The 17655-nt window shown below is 60.5% G+C and overlaps 2 protein-coding genes across 2 annotated transcripts in view; both read right to left on the reverse strand.

Annotated features, from left to right (window-relative positions):
• Nucleotides 1-1502: 1502 nt before the first annotated feature.
• Nucleotides 1503-7592, reverse strand: RAB1B (RAB1B, member RAS oncogene family). The gene is made up of 6 exons (XM_004383706.2): nucleotides 7494-7592; nucleotides 5796-5868; nucleotides 5418-5513; nucleotides 5209-5304; nucleotides 2098-2229; nucleotides 1503-2011 (listed from the first exon to the last, which is right to left on the reverse strand). Exons 1-6 carry the CDS (start codon nucleotides 7505-7507, stop codon nucleotides 1817-1819), a joined length of 606 nt encoding a protein of 201 aa, XP_004383763.1. The 5' UTR covers nucleotides 7508-7592; the 3' UTR covers nucleotides 1503-1816.
• A 1297-nt stretch (nucleotides 7593-8889) lies between these two features.
• The window catches only part of KLC2 (kinesin light chain 2), a 9117-nt gene continuing 351 nt past the window's right edge, over nucleotides 8890-17655 (reverse strand). Inside the window, exons 2-16 of the mRNA XM_004383707.2 lie at nucleotides 16830-17104; nucleotides 14176-14406; nucleotides 13992-14061; nucleotides 13112-13334; nucleotides 12454-12541; nucleotides 12238-12339; nucleotides 11974-12147; nucleotides 11744-11843; nucleotides 11048-11097; nucleotides 10902-10969; nucleotides 10367-10475; nucleotides 10120-10278; nucleotides 9926-10050; nucleotides 9665-9722; nucleotides 8890-9337 (exon numbers count right to left, since the gene is read on the reverse strand). Coding sequence (XP_004383764.1) covers nucleotides 9254-9337; nucleotides 9665-9722; nucleotides 9926-10050; nucleotides 10120-10278; nucleotides 10367-10475; nucleotides 10902-10969; nucleotides 11048-11097; nucleotides 11744-11843; nucleotides 11974-12147; nucleotides 12238-12339; nucleotides 12454-12541; nucleotides 13112-13334; nucleotides 13992-14061; nucleotides 14176-14406; nucleotides 16830-17057 — 1869 coding nt within the window. The 5' untranslated portion in view covers nucleotides 17058-17104 and the 3' untranslated portion in view covers nucleotides 8890-9253. The remainder of the gene's footprint in view (nucleotides 9338-9664; nucleotides 9723-9925; nucleotides 10051-10119; nucleotides 10279-10366; nucleotides 10476-10901; nucleotides 10970-11047; nucleotides 11098-11743; nucleotides 11844-11973; nucleotides 12148-12237; nucleotides 12340-12453; nucleotides 12542-13111; nucleotides 13335-13991; nucleotides 14062-14175; nucleotides 14407-16829; nucleotides 17105-17655) is intronic.

Below are 17655 nucleotides of genomic sequence, written 5' to 3' on the forward strand. Positions count from 1 at the left end.
GGGGCCGCGGGGCGGGGCGGGTCCCCGCGCCTCTCGTTCCCGGCCCGGCCCGCAGGACCACGCGGACGCGGTGCGGGACCCACGCATGTCCCTGGCAAGCTCCCTCTCGACACAAGCGAGCCCAGTGTAGCCACACTCCCATCCATGGGACGGGAACACACCAGGCCGCACATGTCACCATGGCCCAGGACGGGCGAAGCACTTGTCATAGTCTGACGGGAAAGACACCTGGCCTTAAGTGAGCCAAGAGACGGCGTTAACCACGGGGCTAGAAGGGTGCAGGCCAGGTGAAATGTGGGGCCTCTGGTTGCCCTATCTCGGTGTGTGCCTGTGTTGGGGCCGCTCACCAGGTACTGGCTGATGACCGCCAGCCTCCCTCCCTCCCTGAACCATGCTGAGCCCGTGGGGACAGTCCACAGAAGAAAGCTCTCCTGGCCCCAGTAAGTGGGTCAAGGGCTTTCAACAGCAACCCTGGCAAACCGAGCCCACGCCAGGACCCCTGCGCACCCCTCTGCCCAGAGCCCCAGCCCCGTCCTTCCAGCCCAAGGCCAGCACAGACGACACACAGCCACCAGCAACTTCCTTGCAAAAACCCTCGGCTCACCCGAGGGCCAATGGAAATGTATTGATTTTATTTTTGTCCTTTTCCGTCTTTCCCCAAGTGGCTTTTCCTTGCAAAATGCCTGACATGACACCAGAGGGGAATCTAGGAATGGGGGGCACCCCAAGGGGCAGCCCAGGGACTTAAATACAAGCTGGAGGGCAGGGCATGGGTGGGACAGGCAAGAGACAGCACAAGGGACATGGCTTTGTAGGTAGAGACCAAGGTTTGTTTTTCTGCAGCAAGCAGCTGTGCCAGAGGGCAGGGGGCTGAGACCCTGGGTGGGGAGAGGATCAGAAGCCCCAGCCCTGGCCACACCCACGTTCCCCAGAGGAGTGCAGGGGAGGAGAATCTGTCCTTTAGGCGCCAGGGGCCAGAAGGGGGAGGATAAGCCAGACGTGCTGCCTCTGAGAAAGGGTGGAGGGGCTGGCAGAATAAGGGTTAAGGCTGGTACACGGCCTCTGGCAGGGTGGGCCTTCTGCCTCCGCCTGCCTCAGGGACAAAGGGGCATGGTGGGCAGGCGGCACATGGGCCTGGCTCTGGCAGGGCTGGGGTAGGCAGGAGCAGGCTCCCTCCAGGTTCAAGACACAGGCCCAGCGTGCCTGCCCACCCAGCCACCCTGGCTGTGCTCAACCCTGCCGCAGCTGGACTGCAGCTGGACGGTGGAGCTGACTGAATGTGGGAGGGGCGGGGAAGGCTGCGAGGGGACAGGGTGGGCTGCCGGCCCCATGGCCCCACGCTTGTCCTGAGGTTCGGCCCAGGGCCCTGGATCCCAGGTCCCTTGGCCCCACTCCTGGCACTAACTGCAGCCAGGGCAGTAGAGCCCAGGAAGGTCCTCAGCTCTTGGGGGAACAAGGGAGGAGAAGGGCAAGGAGAGAAAGCCGCTGCAGCATATGTGGGGGGTGGGGGGAGGAGACAGAGAAGCCCTCATCCCAGAGAAAGATGTGTGGTGGGGGTCTTTCCAAGTTACCTAGAGGCAGCAGCAGAGCAAGGCCCACCCCAGTCACAGGCCCTGGGGGTCCTCCCTTGGGGGCCCTGACAGAACCAGGGTTCAGGGCAGCAGGCAGATGGGCCAGAGGGAGATGAGGAGCCCAGGACACCCCAAAGCCACAGACTCAAATGCCCCAGAGAGGGGGAGGGAGGGGAAGGCATCTCCTGCCCCCTCAGGGGCATCATCTGGAGGCACCCCCTCCTGTCCCACCCGATGCGCCCCTCCTAGCAACAGCCGCCACCAGCCGGCTTCACAGGGGTGCTGTCGATCTTGAGGTTGGGCCGCTCACCCCCAGAGGCTGCCCCAGGCCCCATCCGCTTTTTGATCTCAGCAGCCATGGTCATGAACGCCTGCTCAACGTTGGTGGCGTTCTTGGCACTCGTCTCCAGGAAGGGGATGCCCAGAGAGTCTGCAAACTCCTGCCAAGGAGAGGACAGAGGAGGAGAGCAGGAGGAGGTGAGGGGCTGCAGGCCCGGCTAACACGCACCTGGCCCAGCCTGCTCACCTTGGCTGTGGTGTTGTCCACCACCTTCTTGGTGGTAAGGTCGCTCTTGTTGCCCACCAGGAGCTTGTTGACGTTCTCGCTGGCATAGCGGTCAATCTCCTGCAGCCACTGCTTCACGTTGGCGTAGGACTCCTGGGGGAGCCGGTCGAAAGTTATTCTGCTCCCAGCTCCCACCCCTGCCCCAGGCCTGGAGAACAGGGGCTTCTCTGAAGGGAAGGTGGGTGTCCTGGGTCCCTGAGCGAGGCAGCAGAGTTGGGCTTGGGGACCTGGAGGAAGCTCCCTCTTTCTCTCTTCAGACTTACCTTTCCTCCCTCCCCTCCTCTGTCTGCGACCCCAAAAGCCAGGCCAATGTAGCCCCAACTGCCTGCAGCCACTCTGTCCCTCCATAAGACACAGGAGAGACCTAACTATGTGTGGGGAGCCAAGCATACTAGAAGACAGACAGGTCTGAGGGGAGCCAGGGAGGGAGGAGAGGAGGCAGCTGACCCAAGAACAAACAGTCCAGCAAGAACCACAGAGTTCCCACAGTGGCAAAAAAATCCCTTTAAGCCTGTGGGAGGTGGAGGGTCCTTGCAGAAGGCGCCCTGCCTAGGAGGGAGACAGGTATCCTGGAAACAGAGCCCAATGTTCATCCTGCTACTGGCACCAACAGCCCGTCACTCAGCCTCAGACTCTCCCAATAGCCTGCCACCCGCTGTGGTCAAAGGACAGAACTTACGGGAAAGAGCTCCAGCTAGAGCCACTTTCCATTCCTAGAAGCCAGAGGCCTGGTGATACCACGCTAGCCCAAACTCACACCTCGAGCCATGTCCCATTCTGGGCCCTGTGCTGGGTGCTGGAGACAGAGAGAGGGGAACAATACCTGGTCCCTGCCCTAAGGCACTCAGGAGATGGTGGAGGAACAGACCAGGCAACGGCAAGACAGGGTATCAGAGCTGCAGGGATAGGAGGCAGGGGCCGGCGGAGCCCCGAGAGCCCCTCTGCCTGGGGAGGCCGAGCCAAACTGAGCCTGCAGGTGCAACCTGGCCCTGTGCGGGAGGAAGTGGAGGGGAGGGGAGGGGGGAGATCTGCACACTCACAGGATGTGAGGGGAGGGGGGAGGAGTTGAATGTTGCTGGAACACAGGCCCTGAGCAGGAACAGAGAGGGGGAGGAGGCAGGCCAGAGCCCAAAGGGTCTCACCTGGCCCCAAGTCTGGGGACACCAGACCATGGAGGCTTTCTCAGGAATTCTCCGGAAGGGGGCAGGTAGACCATACCTGTTTCAGAAAAACAGTCCTGGCAGGAGTGTGGGGGCCACACAGACTGGCAAGAGGAAGACCAGCTGGGGGGCAGCTGGGAAAATCCAGGGGAGACACTACCCGAGCCGGGGACAGATTTGGTCAGACCATCCTAGGGTTAATACCTCGCTCAGTCATTTACTGTGTGACCTGAGATAGGCTCCCTAACCTCTCTGACCCTCAGTTTCCTCCCCTCTACAAACTACCTGCAGCAGGGCTGTTGTGAGCATGAGATAATGAATGCAGCCTGTCTCATAACAAGTGCTCAGTTAGCAGGAGCTGCTATTACCCTCATCACTGCTATTATTACGAGAAGATGGATTTCAGAAGATGGTGGCAGGATGAGGGGACATGGCACCGACTGGATGGGGGAGGGGAGGAAGGAAGAGTTTTCTGGTCAGGCTGACAGGGACTCTGTGACAAGGATGGGACTGCAGGAGCTGGTTCAGGGGGATGGTGAGGTGGGCGCTGGACTTGCTGAGGTCTGCAGATGGTCTGGGGCTCAGGAGAGGCTGCCTGGGCAGGCAAGGGTGAGGTTCAAATGCTGGCTTTGAGAAAACGGGCATGTTTCTCATCACCTCTCCAAGTGTGCCACCTCATCTGGGAAGCAGGGACCCCACTGTTCCCTTCACGGGGCAACTGTGAAAGACCAGCACGGTGTCTGACACAGAGGGGGCGGCTGCTAACTGAAGGCCATTCAGAAGGAGGAAGAGCAGCATGCAGGCTGGAAGCCCAAACCAGGACTGCAGCCAGAACTGCACAGGGAGAGCGAGGAGGCAGCCTGCGCCAGAGTCGGGGAGGCACAGACTATGGGGTTTGGGGAGCGGAGCAGGATGGACTGGGAAAGAAGACACAGAAAAGGCAGAATTGAACGCAGTAGCAGGGTGGATGGGGTAGGTGGGGGAGCCAAAGACAAGCTTTTCAAGGAGAGGGAAGAGAAGAGAATTTAAAGCCACAAAGGTCAAACGGGACGTGAACTGAAATGAGGTCACTGATCTGGCAGTGAGAAAGTCCCGGGTGACCTGAGTGGCACACAGTTCAGCCACAGCTTGCTGTCCAGGAGCCGGGGAGGCCAGGCGGGAGTGGGATTCCTAAGTCCCTGTGAGCCTGTAGAGCCCTGCTGCCCCTCAGCACAGGGACTCCTCCTGGCCCGGGGCTGATGGAAGTGACCCCACATCCCCAGGGCCAGGCCCCTGGTAAGCAACAAGTCTGGTAGAAGGGACACAACAGATGGAATCGAAGACGCAGGCTTTCTGCCTCTGCCACTCAACCAGCTGCAGGGCCCTCAGCAAGTCGCCTGATGCCCCCTCCTCATCAGTAAAATGGGAAGGTGGCATGGACGTCTTTGGGAGGTCACGAGAGTCAGACGACACAATGGCTGCAACAGGGTCTGTAAATGGTAAGCGACAGCAGGACTGCTTCCAGCTGCTACCGCCACCACCAGCCATGACTGAGGCTGCCGCCATAGACACAGGGTTCCCAGGCCTCTGCTCCCACGGAGCCCAGGGCTCCCTCACTTCCTGTCTAAGGCCGTCCAATGGCTCCCCGACATGTGTTCCATACAAAACGCCACGGGCTCTACGCAGGAGGCCAACCAGCTGACTAAAGCTCCACAAAGCACAGGTGCCCAGGTCTAGAATGAGGTGGTAAGTTCAGGCAGGAGGACCTCGGGAGGGTCCGTTTCTGCAGCTGTTTCCGTCCTTGTGAAACGAGCTGAGTACAGTCTCCTTTCTGGGAAGCATCAGGAAGAGAGGATGGGCAAGGTAAAAAGAAGCAAGGGCCAGAGACCTAGGGTCAAGGAGGCAAGGCTGGGGATGGCAAAGCCAGGAGTACCTGGTCAGTGACATCGTACACCACAATGATGCCATGGGCTCCCCGGTAGTAGCTGGAGGTGATGGTCCGGAACCGCTCCTGACCGGCTGTGTCCCACTTCAAGACAGGAGGGAGGGAGGGGCAGGGTCAGCCTTGCTCCACGCCCAGAGCCCCGCTCCCCTCCCAGGGTGGCGCCTCTGCACGGCGGCTTTGGGAAGAGCGCCACTCACGATCTGCAGTTTGATGGTTTTGCCATCCAGCTCAATGGTTCGGATCTTGAAGTCCACCCCGATGGTGCTGATGTAGCTCTCTGTGTATGTGTCATCCTGAAAGGTTGGGGCCAATGAACAGGCCTGAGGCCCATCTGGAAAACCTCCCTCCAGCTCCCTGCCCCAGCTGAGCTCCTAACTGCCAAGCCCCAGCTCTCAGCACCCCACTTTGCCAGCCCTACTGCCTTGCTCAGTCAGATGTGTTGCCAGCAGGTCTTGCAACTTTGTCCTTGGTCCCCCAGGTCTCACAACTGCTGTACTCTAGGGTACGTCCTCTCCCCTCCAGCCAGCCAGCCAGCCAGGACCCCAGATGGACAGTACAGGAGACTTCTTACTCACAGCAAACCGCAGGAGCAGGCAGGACTTGCCCACGCCCGAGTCACCAATCAAAAGCAGCTTAAACAGGTAGTCACTGGAGAGAGAGCGTGGAAAGGCGTGAAGGATGGCAGGGAGCCCACCTGCCATCATCCTGGAGTCACAACTGTAACCACACTGGGAGGTGTGCCTTGGTTTGTCAGATGATGATTCTCACTAGACCCTCCCTCCAGTCCCCCACATAACATAGCTACCCCAGAGAGCTCTCAGTTTGCTGAGGCTAAATCTCACTTTACAGGGAAGGAATCCGAGGCACAGAGAGGAACCTGACTTGCCAAGGGTCACAATCAGTAGGGACAGAGTTGGGTATCTTACTGATTCCTGACAGACTCCATGGTTCCACACAAACGGGGCTCCTTAAAGAATCCCCACTACATGCCCCATGGTATGCCTGCCTTGGCAGGGGAGGCCCCAGAAGTGGAAGTCGGAGCCCAACCCAGAACCTACTAAATGACTAAATGTGTAAAGAGCCTGATATGAAGCCACCAAGCAGAAGTGGCCAACAAGTGGCAACAGCAAGAGCAGTTAAGAGTCACTGAGTTCCTAGTTTGCCTGGTCCTGTACTAAGAACTTCAAATGCACCATCTCATCAAACCCTCACGCCAGTCCAGTGAAGTGGATGCTGTTATTCCCATCTAATGAGAAAACCAGAGCTCCAGAAGGGAAGCTTTGCCCCAGGTCACACAGCTATTGACTATATGACTGGAAACCAGGTCTGTCAGACTCCAGTGTCTCTTTGCCAGCCTGCTGGTTCCCTTCTCTGTTCTCCCTTGTAATCCAGCTCAGAGCTTCACCCTTCCCCATGGAAACCTGTGGCCTGGATCCGGAGAACGAAAAGGAAGTGGTAGAAAAGAATAACGATAAGTGATACTTGGAGAAACTGTCAGTGAGAAGTCTGGGCCACGAAATGAGGGCCACCTACCCCAGCTACCCCTAGGGGGAGTGACCAAGAAGGGAGGAGAGTTTGAGGAGCAAAGACTCCCGCCGAAGAGGGGATGCAACCACCACGTTCCTCTCAACTTCAGTGTTACAGCGAAAAGAAAAAGTGTGCTGATGGTGGCGGGGGCCCGTGCAAAGGTGAGGAGGGCAAGAGAGACGGCCGGCCGGAAGCCGCAGGGCAGTGTGGCCCAAGCGAGGGGCGAGGCGACACCCCCCGCTGGAGCGCCGCCTCGGGGCCTCCCGTGTCGGATCAGCCCCGACTCCGCGCAGAGTAGAGGAACTTAAGGCCCGTCTTATGGGCCTGAGTTTATACCGAGACCAGAGACTATCGTGACAGGCTCCAAAACGCTGGGACCGTCGTCCCACCGAGGCCGCCGCCACTTTCAAGCAGCAGGTGGGGAAACTGAGGCCAGGAGAGATGGGGCTGAGAGATCGCCTGACCGTTAAGGCCTGGTAGGGCAGGTGCCTCGGGCCCCAGGAAGTGCCCTTCGGGGTCGCCGTCTTTGGGCGTCGGGTGCGATGACTAAGGGCGTCGAGCCGGGGTCTGGGGGCACCCAGGGGGAGGGGCAGGACCCGGATGTGGGGGGGGGGATGTCAGCGGAAGAGGGACCCGGATGTGGGGGTGCCGCGCAGTCCTGACCCGGGCCGGACAACTCCGGTAAGCGTAAAGCCCCGTACTCGGAATCGAGGCTGCGCCGGACGGCGCGGGCGGGGCTCACTCACTATTCGGGGTTCATGGCGGCGGCGGCGGCCCGCTCGGTCGCTCCCAGTCGGCTCTGCTCCGCCTCCCGTTCCAAGATGGTGGCCGCTCCGCCCCAGAGGCCCCGCCCGCCGCGCGCAGGCGCAAACACTTCCAACTGGGGCCTCGCCGCGCTGCTTCCTGGAACTTGTAGTCTCCAACGTTTGTGCCATTCGCGCTAGCTGCGCAGGCGTAAAACGGAGAGCCCGCACATCCTACCACTGCCGGCGCACCGCCTTCTGGGGCTTGTAGTTCGCTCCGCAGACGTATCTGGGATTGAGGACGGCGCTCTGGAGCCTCCCGGCATCCTGGCGCTGAAAGCTCAATTTAGAGCCTAGGTTAGGGGTCACCCTTCTTTTTCATGTCTATCTGACCGAGGCAATCGTGCTTTCCCTCCCAGCTCCCAGGGTTGTGACCATTAGATGAGACGGTGGGTGCTAGTAAAAGACGATGTTCATTTATCTAGAGTTCTCTGTGTGGGAGCTCCTAACTCACAGCGCAGCCCCAGGAGGAAAGGGTCATCACCTACATTTTATAGATGAGAAATATCGAGGCTCAGAGAATTCGCTCAAGGTCAAACAGCTTAGGAAGGAGCAGGGCTCAAAGTTCGCGCTCTCCAGAACCCTGGAGGTGTAAGTTGTTAGAAGAAAACCCGAACCTTCCTGGGAGACTTCCGGATTCAGAATCTGAGGCCCCCAAACAATTCTGGGCAAGGGGCAGGGTATTTTGAGCCCCAGTGGCCCGGGTACCGGACGTGAACAACGCGCGCACACACTCGCCACTCACGGGCGACCTCTACCGACCGGTCTCTCCACCCCTCGGTCTCCGCCCCCAAACAAGCCCAGCTCAGATTCAAACCGTCTTTATTTCTACAGCAATATCTGAAAACAGAGAGTGACCGCCTCACTCCCCAACCGGGGAAGCCCCTCCTGCTGCAAGGGCCATCACTGCCCCTCGCAAGAAGCTGCAGGCATGGGTAGGGGCGTGGCGGGATGGCTCGGGGAGTGGCGGGATGGCTCGGTGGGCTGGGCCCGGGGCGGAGTCAGGCCGTGCCTGGGCGGGGCCGCGCGGGAGGGCCAGTGCATAAGGCCGGGATGCGAGGCAGGGCCCGGCGAGGAGAAGACAAGGAAGTCCCCTAGCTAGGGCTCGGGCGATGGCGGAGGAAGCGCGCCCCTCTGAAACCAGGCGCTGGAGAAGGCCTAGGGAAGCCATGGGGAGACACCGCCCCTCGAGCTGTGGTGCCTAGGAGATACCACCGCGCGGAATGGGTGTGATTAAGGCCTGGGCGGTACCACTAGAGAAGGGCAAGGAGCGGGCAGCCCGGGTAGTACCGTGGACTGGGGGTTGGGGTGGCGGCCAATAATTTATTTCTCTATATACAGAAGCAACGGCCGGGGGAGGGCAGGGTGCTGAAAGGACCGCAGGTGCTCGGTGTTCCTAGCTCCGGGGTCTGGGGAGGGCAGCCGCTGAGTCTCTACCTTAAGAGACCTGGCCAGCCCTTCCCACTGTCCCAGCAGCTTAGGAAGAGGGGCCCTGCTGTTAGGAATAAATAAGGGGTGGGGCTGGAGCGGGCAGGCCCAGCTTCCAGGGCTCAGGCTGAGATGACAAGGGAGGAGGTTACCCTGAGATTGAACAGAAAAGACGGGGGTCCTTGGGAAAGACAGGCGGGGCAAGCAGCAGGCCCATGCGCAGGGCTGGGGGGCAGTGCCGGTGGAGGCTCTGGCGACCGGCTGCCCCTTCAGCATCAGCCCACGAGGGAGCGTCGCCGGGAGAGGTCCATGGAGCTGGAGCTGAGGGTGCGGCTGTCAGACAGGCCCGCGCCTCCAGGCTGTGGGCAGAGGGGACGGCGACTCAGGCCATGCTGCGGCCTGTCTGAGCTCCCCTGACCTGAAGGGGCAAAGGCAGCCAGAGTCCCTGGAGCAGGGCAGAGGCCATGCCCTGATGTTCTGGCACTTAGGCCCGTCTCCACAGTGACTGTGCTGGCACTGGCCACTACACGTCCACCCAGTGCCGGGGCTGGGCTTCTCTCATCTGCCTCCCCGTCTACCCCACAGCCAGGACGGAGACAGGAAATGCTGCTGGGTGACTAGAGATGCTTGGGAAGGAGTAGGGCCTGGCCTCAGCCGCCCAGTGCCGGGGACCCACCCAGCCCTACCTGGCCTGCCTCCGCTGCACTCTTGTTGAGAAAGTTGAGGGAGCTGGCCCGCTTCATCCTAAGGAGAAAGGATGGCAGGGTTTGCCCAGGGTAGAACTGGGGGGGTGCAGGGAAGGGGGGCAGGCTGTAGCTGGGGGAGGATGCTGGTAGGGAGCAGACTGGATGGGTGGTGGGTCAGCGGGACTCACTCTGGGTCAGGGCTTGTCTGGAGTTGGTGGGTGTTGGTGAGTTTTTGAGGGGCTCACCCTGGATGTGGCTCACCTGGGGTTAGGGGGCTCCTGGGGGCCACCTCCCTGCAGCTTTTTCACCAGCATCTCACTGCTGCGCCTCAGGGCATCCCGGAGCTTCCCGAAGGAGCCGCTGCGCCGCAAGGAACCGCTGCCGTCCTGTGGGGGACAGGCTCATCTCTGTCCACACCGTGCCATGCCCCCTGCCCACCCTGGCTGCACACTCACCCCGCTCCACTCGGCTGAGGGCCCTGGGTCCTCCAGGTCAGACTCGGCCCGAGGACCGGCCCCTCCGGCCATGTCTCGGCTGCTGCGGCGGTCTCCGCGCCCAACACTGCCATCTTTCAGCAGCTCCACCACCTTGGTCTGACTCGCAGGGTCCAGGCCCTGAGGGAGAGGCGGGAGCATCAGGCCTGTGTGGGTCACACATGGGGCCACAGAGGTCCCTGCCACACCCCCATGCATGTAGCCCCACCTGCTTGTGGCTACGGCTAGCGCAGTCCTCCAGTGTGTGTGCGGCTTCTAGCTTGCCCTGCCGCCGGTACAGGGCCCCCAAGCTGCGCAGGGTGGTGTTGACCGTGGGGCTGTGGGTGGGACAGTGGGACAATGTCAACCTCTATGTTCCCTAGGACCCAGTGGGCACCCAGCCCACACTAGGCCCTGAGGAACCGATCAGGCCAGCTAGAATCTGAGCCCCTCCTAAGTGTCAAGCCCTGGGACAGGCCCAGCCAGCTTCTAGCTTGGGGGAATCACCCCAGGGCTGGAGACCTGGCCCTGGGGCCCTGGAATGATGCTGCCCTGAGGCCGAAGAGCTGAGAGACTCAGGAGGGAGAGAATCAGGCTGTCCTGGGGGAAAGAATGCCTTCTTGGGACAGGTAGCCAGGGCCTGGCCTTAAAAGAGGCTTGTGTAGAAACGGGGTGTGTTCTGGGTGTGGGCAGCCCCCAACCAGGATGCTGGTTCCCTGCTACCTGCTCTGCCTCCTGCCCTGCCCCACCTCTGCTGCCCTCACCTGTCTACTTTGCAGGCCTTGTACCAGCTGCCGTATTCCCCATATGGGGTGCTGTCCCGGCGCTTATCCTGGGGAGAGAATGGTCAGGGCAGGGGGAGAAGGCGCACCCCTCCACGCATCCCAGCCTCCCTGCCCCACGGAGCTACCTTGCTCTCCTCCCGTTCCTCTGCGTGCATCCAGATGGGCTTGTTGTTCCCTGGGGGGAGAAAGGGGACTGTCACCAACATCTCACAGAGCCTGGCCTGCTGGACATGCACTGGGGTCTGGGGTGGGGGCACCAAGAAGGGCTAAGGTTGGACTTTGTTAAATGAATGAGAAGAAACAGACCCCAAACATTACCAAGTCCCCTCTGGACAGAGACAAGCAAAGCAAGGGCCTGCACATGGGGGCCTGCTGTTAGGTGGGGAGCAGCTAGGGGATAGACCCTTCACACCTCTGGCCCACAGCCAAGGCGTGAGTTATGGGCCAAGCTCCGAGGGACCCCACAGCAAGAAATGACTGACCATTCGGGGCAAGAAGACAGCTTCCCAGAGTGGGGGGGACACTTGAGCTGGGCCCTCAAGGTGGGCAGGCGTGGCCCAGTGGAGAACGGGAAAGAGACTCCGGGCCCAGAGTATGGGGCGTGTCAGCTGTGTGAGTTGTGTGAATTGTGTGAGTTCTGTGTGAGCTCCCACAAGTTGTGTATGCGCTTGTGTGAGTTCTGTAAGTTTTGTGGGTGACCTCCCGCATGATTCTGTATGTGATTTGTGTGTACTCTCCTGTGTTAGCTGTGTGTATGCGTGCCAGGGTGCACACGCTGGAGGTGAGGCTGGGTGCCGGTGGCTAGGTGGGCCAGGGCTCACCATTGACAGAGCCAAACTCCTTCTCGTGAGCGCGCGTGAGGATCTCCTTGTACAAGGTCTCAGCATCCTGGTACTTGCCCTGTTTTAGGTAGCAGGAGGCCTGGGGGGTGGGGGGCAGGGGCCCAGTGGGTGAGCAGGATGCAGGGTGCCAGCCTTTTCCTCTCCCCACCCCGTTGCTCTGCTCTTCCTCCCTCCTCCCCGCCCCTCACAGCCCTCCGACAACAGAGCACCAGGTTGTTCTTGGTCTTGGCCACGTTGGGGTCGTCCGGCCCGAGGCGGGTGGCGTAGATCTCCAGGGCCCGCCGGTAGTAGTACTCGACTTCCTCGGCCTTGCCCTGGTTCTGGCACAGCAGAGCCAGGTTGCTCAGCTGCTTGGCCACATCAGGGTGGAATTTGCCCAGGACCTGGGACGGGAACCAGGGGTGGACTCAGGAAAACAGTGGCCACGCAGGGCCTGTCCGCGCCCCCACCTGCCCGGCCCTGCCTGCCCCCACCTTCTCCCGGATCTCCAGCGCCCGCTTGCACAGTGGCTCTGCCTCCTTGTACTTGCCCCGCTTGCCGTACAGAACTGCCAAGTTGTTCAGCGTTGCGGCCACCTGGGGTGGGGACAGTGGGGGCTCCATGGCGCAGGGCCCAGCTTGGCAGGGACTCTGGGGCCCGGGAGCTCAGGGGCAGGGGGCAGCCCCACCTCCCACCCTGTCTTCACTCACAGCTGGGTGGTCCTTGCCCAGCGTCTTCTCCCGGATGGCCAGGGCATCGTTGAGCAGATGAGCAGCCTCCTTGTACTTGTTCTGGTCCCTGGGAGTGGGCAGGAGCATGGTGAGAGCTGTCCTCCAGCCCCAAGGTCCCTGCCTGGTGGCCCGTGACCCCTGTGGTCACTCCCATATTTATAGATAAGTGAGCATGAGGGGGGGTCTGACCCAGAGCATAGGAAGAGCTGGTCACCCTGTGCCTTCTGGGAGCTCCCTCCCCCCAAGTCAGGGCACCAGAGTGGGATGTGCTCTGAACTCCCCAGGTCTCCCCTGACTGCCTCACGCCCAGCCCGAATAAGTTCTCTGACCCCCACCCCTCCAGTGCCCCTGGCTCCATTCTGCCGCGCCTCTGCTAAAGGCTGCTTTCTGTGGGGAAACCACTCTCAACCCTCGTGTTCTGGGCAAACTCATTCTCACCAAAGGCCCCACTCAAGCCCTGGAGAAGCCGTGCTGGCACCCAAGTCTTCATGGGCTGCCCCCCTGGTTATGTCCAAGTCCTTCTCCTCCACCAGACTGAGCTGTTCACGTCTGGAGCCCCACGCTCCCCGTGGCTCAGCCCTCCAGGTACAAGGTCTGCTTCTGTCGCCTCCCAGCAGGGCCCAAGAGTTGGGCTCACCGATACACCAGTGCCAGGATGTTCAGCATGGTGGCCACATCAGGGTGGTCGTGGCCCGACGTCTTCTCCAGGTCCTCGAGTGCCTGCTTGCAGAGCGGCACGGCCACCTCATAGCGGCCCTGCGAGGCGTACTGGATCACTAGGTTGTGCAGGGTGCGGAGCCGGGCCGGGATTTCGTAGCCTCCATGCTGGGCGGCCACATCTCCTCCTCCAGGACTGGGGGCTGTAGGGCCAAGGGCAAGAAGTCAGATGTACCCTCTGTACACGGGGCTAGGCTGGCCTACGTGACCCTAGGCAAGTCACTAACTGCTCTGCCTCGGTTTCCCCATCTGTAGGGAAGTCTAGTCACCCCAGCCCCGCCCACCTGCAGGGAGGTCACAGAATGAGCGAGTTTGGAGTCCCTGCTCCATACTTCAAGCTGTGTGTCCTACAGCAAGTCACCTAACCTCTGAGCCCCAGCCTCCCTATCTGCAGAGCAAAGGCTTGGGTAGGTGCTCAATGCTGCTGGCAAGGCAAGCTGGTCCCGGCCCAGCACTGTGCGTGTGGCTCCTCCTCCTTCACCCTCAGAGGAGAAACTGTGGCTGCCCAGGGGCGCTCAGAGAGGAGAAGAAACTCTACCAGTGGTCACGGCAATTTGTGGCAGGCCTGGCTGCTCCAGAGCTCCTAACTGTCATGTCTACCTCCATAAAGCTGGACGTGGTGGGAGGTAACACGGAAGAACTGGCCTCTTACGCTCTAACAGGTGGGGTGTTGTGGTCAGAAACGAGGCAGGAAAGAGCATGGTGGCCACTCAGTCCCCATTTCCTGGGACCCCAGAGGTCCCAAGACCAGGAGTTGCCACAACCCTCCCTCTACTGCAGAACCAACTGCCCGTTGGCACCTGGGCTCTGCTCCTCCTCATTGGGAAACAGGTCATCCAGAGAGTCTTTGGGGACCTCCCCCTTCTCCTCCTGGAGGGAAAACAGGACCGGTGTCAGGAAGGGAGGTGGGGTCAGTGGGCTGCCCCTCCCTGCTCCCAGGCCCCTTCCCCAGTGCAGCCCAGGGCCACAGTGGGCCTGGCTCACGTTGGGGGAGGTGTCCTCATCCAGCTTGCGGATCTGGCTCATGAACAGCAGGTGCTGCTTCTCCTCCTCGAGTTGGGCCACAGCCTGCTCGCTGCGCTGCAGCTTCTGCTGCGTCCCCGCCAGCTCCTCACGCAGCCACTGGTTCTCCTGCACCAGGCGCCGCACCTGAGCCCGCAACTTCTGCTTCTCCGACTCCACGGCCCCCAGGTGGTTCGACAGCGCCAGGATCACCTGTGGTGGCCAGCAGGATGAAGGTCAGAGCCCTGGCCACCTCCCAGCAGGGCCTCCAGCCTGGGCCTGCTGGGGCTCTGGGACCCCGGGAAGAGCTGGGCCTGGCCAGGAAACTTTCCCCAAGGCCTGTAACAGACCAGTCCAAGGCCTGGCCCAGGTCATCTGGGGTCCCCGGACTCCTTCCTTCTAGAGTCAGGAGCCCGGGGCTCCCAGTTTGGCCCCTTTCCTGGGTCTCAGCCTGGCCTCTGCACTGATGGGCAGCTCCCCATCGGCAGGGTGTTCTGAGCAGGAAGAGTGCTGGCTGCAATGCTGTGCCCTCCACAGGCTAGCAAATTCTTCTGCATCTCGCCTGGGGTGGTACTCAAGCCTCTGCAGCCACAGCCTCTACTCCACCATTCCCACTGTCCATCCTCACCCAGAGTGGGCAACTAAAAGCCTTCCCTTGCAACCCTGCCCCAGGGCTGGTGCTTTCCCAAAGAACCCTGGTGATAGGCTGAAGACCCCATCCTGAGCTCTGCTCAAGGGTTTGGATACCCCCGTCCTTCTGAAGCTCCTCCAGATGGTCTGTGGAACCACAGGGACAGGTAAGGAGATCCCGGGCCTCAGACTCAGGCCCTACCCCTCTCCCCTTTCCTAAGCTTCCAGGTTCTTCCTGCTGCGGTGTCTTGGCCTAGGCTCCACCCTCTGCTTAAAATGCCTTCCCTCCTTTCTCCTCCACTGAAACCCCACTCAGCCTTCAGGGTGCCTTCCCCTCTGTTCCATCTCACATGGGGCTCCCAGCACCCTCTACTGCCCTGTTGCCCATCTGTGTCTGTGCACTCTGGGGCGGGGCCCCTGTGTGTCCATCTTGCACCCCAGAATCAACTGGCTGAGGCTGAGGTGTGAACGCGCCTTCCTGAAGGCCAGGCAGTCTGGGTCATGCGTTTTCTAGTTGGTTAGCAAATGCCTAATGACAGGTGTTTTTACAACCACTAGCTTTTAAAAACATTCCCTAAACGGCCTGGAAGTACACACAGCACATGGCTTGACTCCTATTTTAAAGACAAATAAATCAAAATAATACAACCTGCCCAGGATTCGAAGAGCCAGGCAGGGGCTCAAGAAACTCTTTTCCCCCAGGACCTAACTCCTGGCACGCCCCATGCCCCCTGGACATATCCACCTGCCTGTCATCCTGGCAGCCCCAACTCAAGGCCAAACAGAACTCTTGACCCATCCCCAGGCTGTGGTGGCCCCTTAACTTGCTCAAACCACAAGCCTGGGAGTTGCCCTGCCCTCTCTCTCCCTTACTGCATCCCCAGGGTCCCCTTGGGCAGACCTCCAAAGCATCTAGAACTTAGCCCTTTCTCTCCAGCTCCAAGGCTACCCCGTTAGTCCAAGCTGCCATCTCTCACTTGAAATCCAGTAGTGGCTTCCTAACCACTTGCTACCTGCCTCTACTCTTGGCCCACTATGGTTCATTCTCTATACCTCAGCCAGAAGAAGCTTTTAAAACCTAAGTCAGACCACGGCCCTTGCCCCTGTAAAACCCTCTAAAGGCTTCTCGATTTCCTGAGAATAAAACCCAAACTAACAAGGCACAGCATGAGCTAGCTCCTGTCCACCTATCCACCGGCCTCTGCTGACACTCTCCCCTCCCTCATGAGGCTCCAGTCACATGTCTTTGAATTCCTTACCACCACAAGATCTTTCCTACCTCAGGACCTTTGCACATGCAGCTTCTCCCCTTCCTCCCTTTTCTGGAGGCTGGTTCATTCCTTCCTTCAGGTCTTGGTTTAACTGTCATTTCCTCAGAAAAGTCTTGCCCGACCAATAGACAAGAACCCCTACTATAAGCTATCACAAGATCTTGTTCTTTTCTTTCTAAAATTTATCACAATTTGTAACAATTATTTGTGAATGTATGTTTCTGTCCCTCTTCCTACTGGACTAGGGCCAGGGATCTTGTTGGCTCTTGCATCCCTGGCACCTAATGGTGCCTGGCACATAGCGAGCACTTGATAACTTATCTGTGAATGAATAAATGAAAGAATGAAAAATTTTGAGGAGTGTTTCCTTAAAGACTTCCTTTCTGTTCATCTATGCCAGTCAGTCTCTGCTGGGTAGAGGGGAGCCAGGAACAGGGCGCTGGGTGGGGGCTGGAGGGTGATCAGGGACTATTGGGGCAGGGCAGGGCTGGGGTCCCCAAACAGCATTCATTTCAACAGATATTTATTGGGGTAGCAGTTCTATTCTGTCCTATAAGGTCGCTGTGAGTCAGAATTGACTGGACGGCAATGGATTTTATTTTTTTGGTTTTCACCCAAGTTGGGCCAGGGACAGATGGTTCCCTGCTCAGATTTGGCGCCTACGTCGCCAGGACTCCTATAAGGAAGGCTCAACTCCTCCAGTCTCCTCCCATCTCAGCGCCCCAGGCAGCCTACCTGGGCCTCCCCCAGCCCCAGCTCTATGGCTTCCAGGGAGCGACGTAGGAGGACGCAGCGCTCCTGCGAGCCGGGCTCGGTCTCACCAGCCTCATGCGCAACCAAAGGGGCGAGCAGGGCACGATGCTCCCCGCGCAGGGTCTCCAGCCCCTGGATGACGGCCTTGGTGCCCAGCACGATCTCATCCTGGCTCAGCTTCTCCTCCCGTGGAAGCACCATCGTGGCCATGGCCGCACCGCCTGCGAAGGAGAAGGGGCGGCAGGCGGGCGCCGGGCCTGGGGCCACACCGCCGTCCGCCCCGGATTAGGTAAACACCGGCGGTCCCCAGACGCCTGGGTCCCCCGGGTGTCCCAGTCTCCCGGCCGGCAGCCCGCACCGTGCCCAAGCTCGGCCTACAGGGGGCGCGCCCGGCTCGTCTCGGCCCCGGAGACGCAATGCGGTGCGGCGAGTGAGGCCAGACCCGGATTCGGCCCCAGACCACCAGCTCAGGCCGGCGTGTGCCGCTTCGTCTCGGGGCTTCCCTGGGGATTCCTTTCTCCAGGGCAGGGCGTGCCAGGGGACAGGCTACGGGGCCCGTGGGGGCTCACTCCCGGACGGGAGAGCCCGGCCCCAGCCCCTCGGACAGCCCCCTCCCCAGCAGGCTGGCGGAACCAAGGAGCCCTCCCCTAGGGCAGGCCGACCCAGCAGAGACCTTCCACTGGAGGGGCCGGGACCTGCGGGGTCCCCCGTCTCTCCAGGCCGCGCCCACGACACCTCCTCCCTCTAGGCCGGGGCGCGCCCTGCGGACCCTCCCCTGGAAATGCCGCGGCCCCGCCCAGCCGGCCGC

This window comes from Trichechus manatus, unplaced genomic scaffold (genome assembly GCF_000243295.1).
Source record: "Trichechus manatus latirostris isolate Lorelei unplaced genomic scaffold, TriManLat1.0 scaffold00113, whole genome shotgun sequence".
Taxonomy (NCBI): Eukaryota; Metazoa; Chordata; class Mammalia; order Sirenia; family Trichechidae; genus Trichechus; species Trichechus manatus.

Bases quoted from the DNA above. Each gene is read 5' to 3' on its own strand.
- RAB1B (XM_004383706.2), bottom strand. The intron at 5,514-5,795 runs GTGAGTAAGAAG...CCAACCTTTCAG, and splicing joins GCCTGCTCCTGCGGTTTGCT to GATGACACATACACAGAGAG. The intron at 2,230-5,208 runs GTACTCCTGGCT...CGGCTCCCCCAG, and splicing joins TGTACGATGTCACTGACCAG to GAGTCCTACGCCAACGTGAA.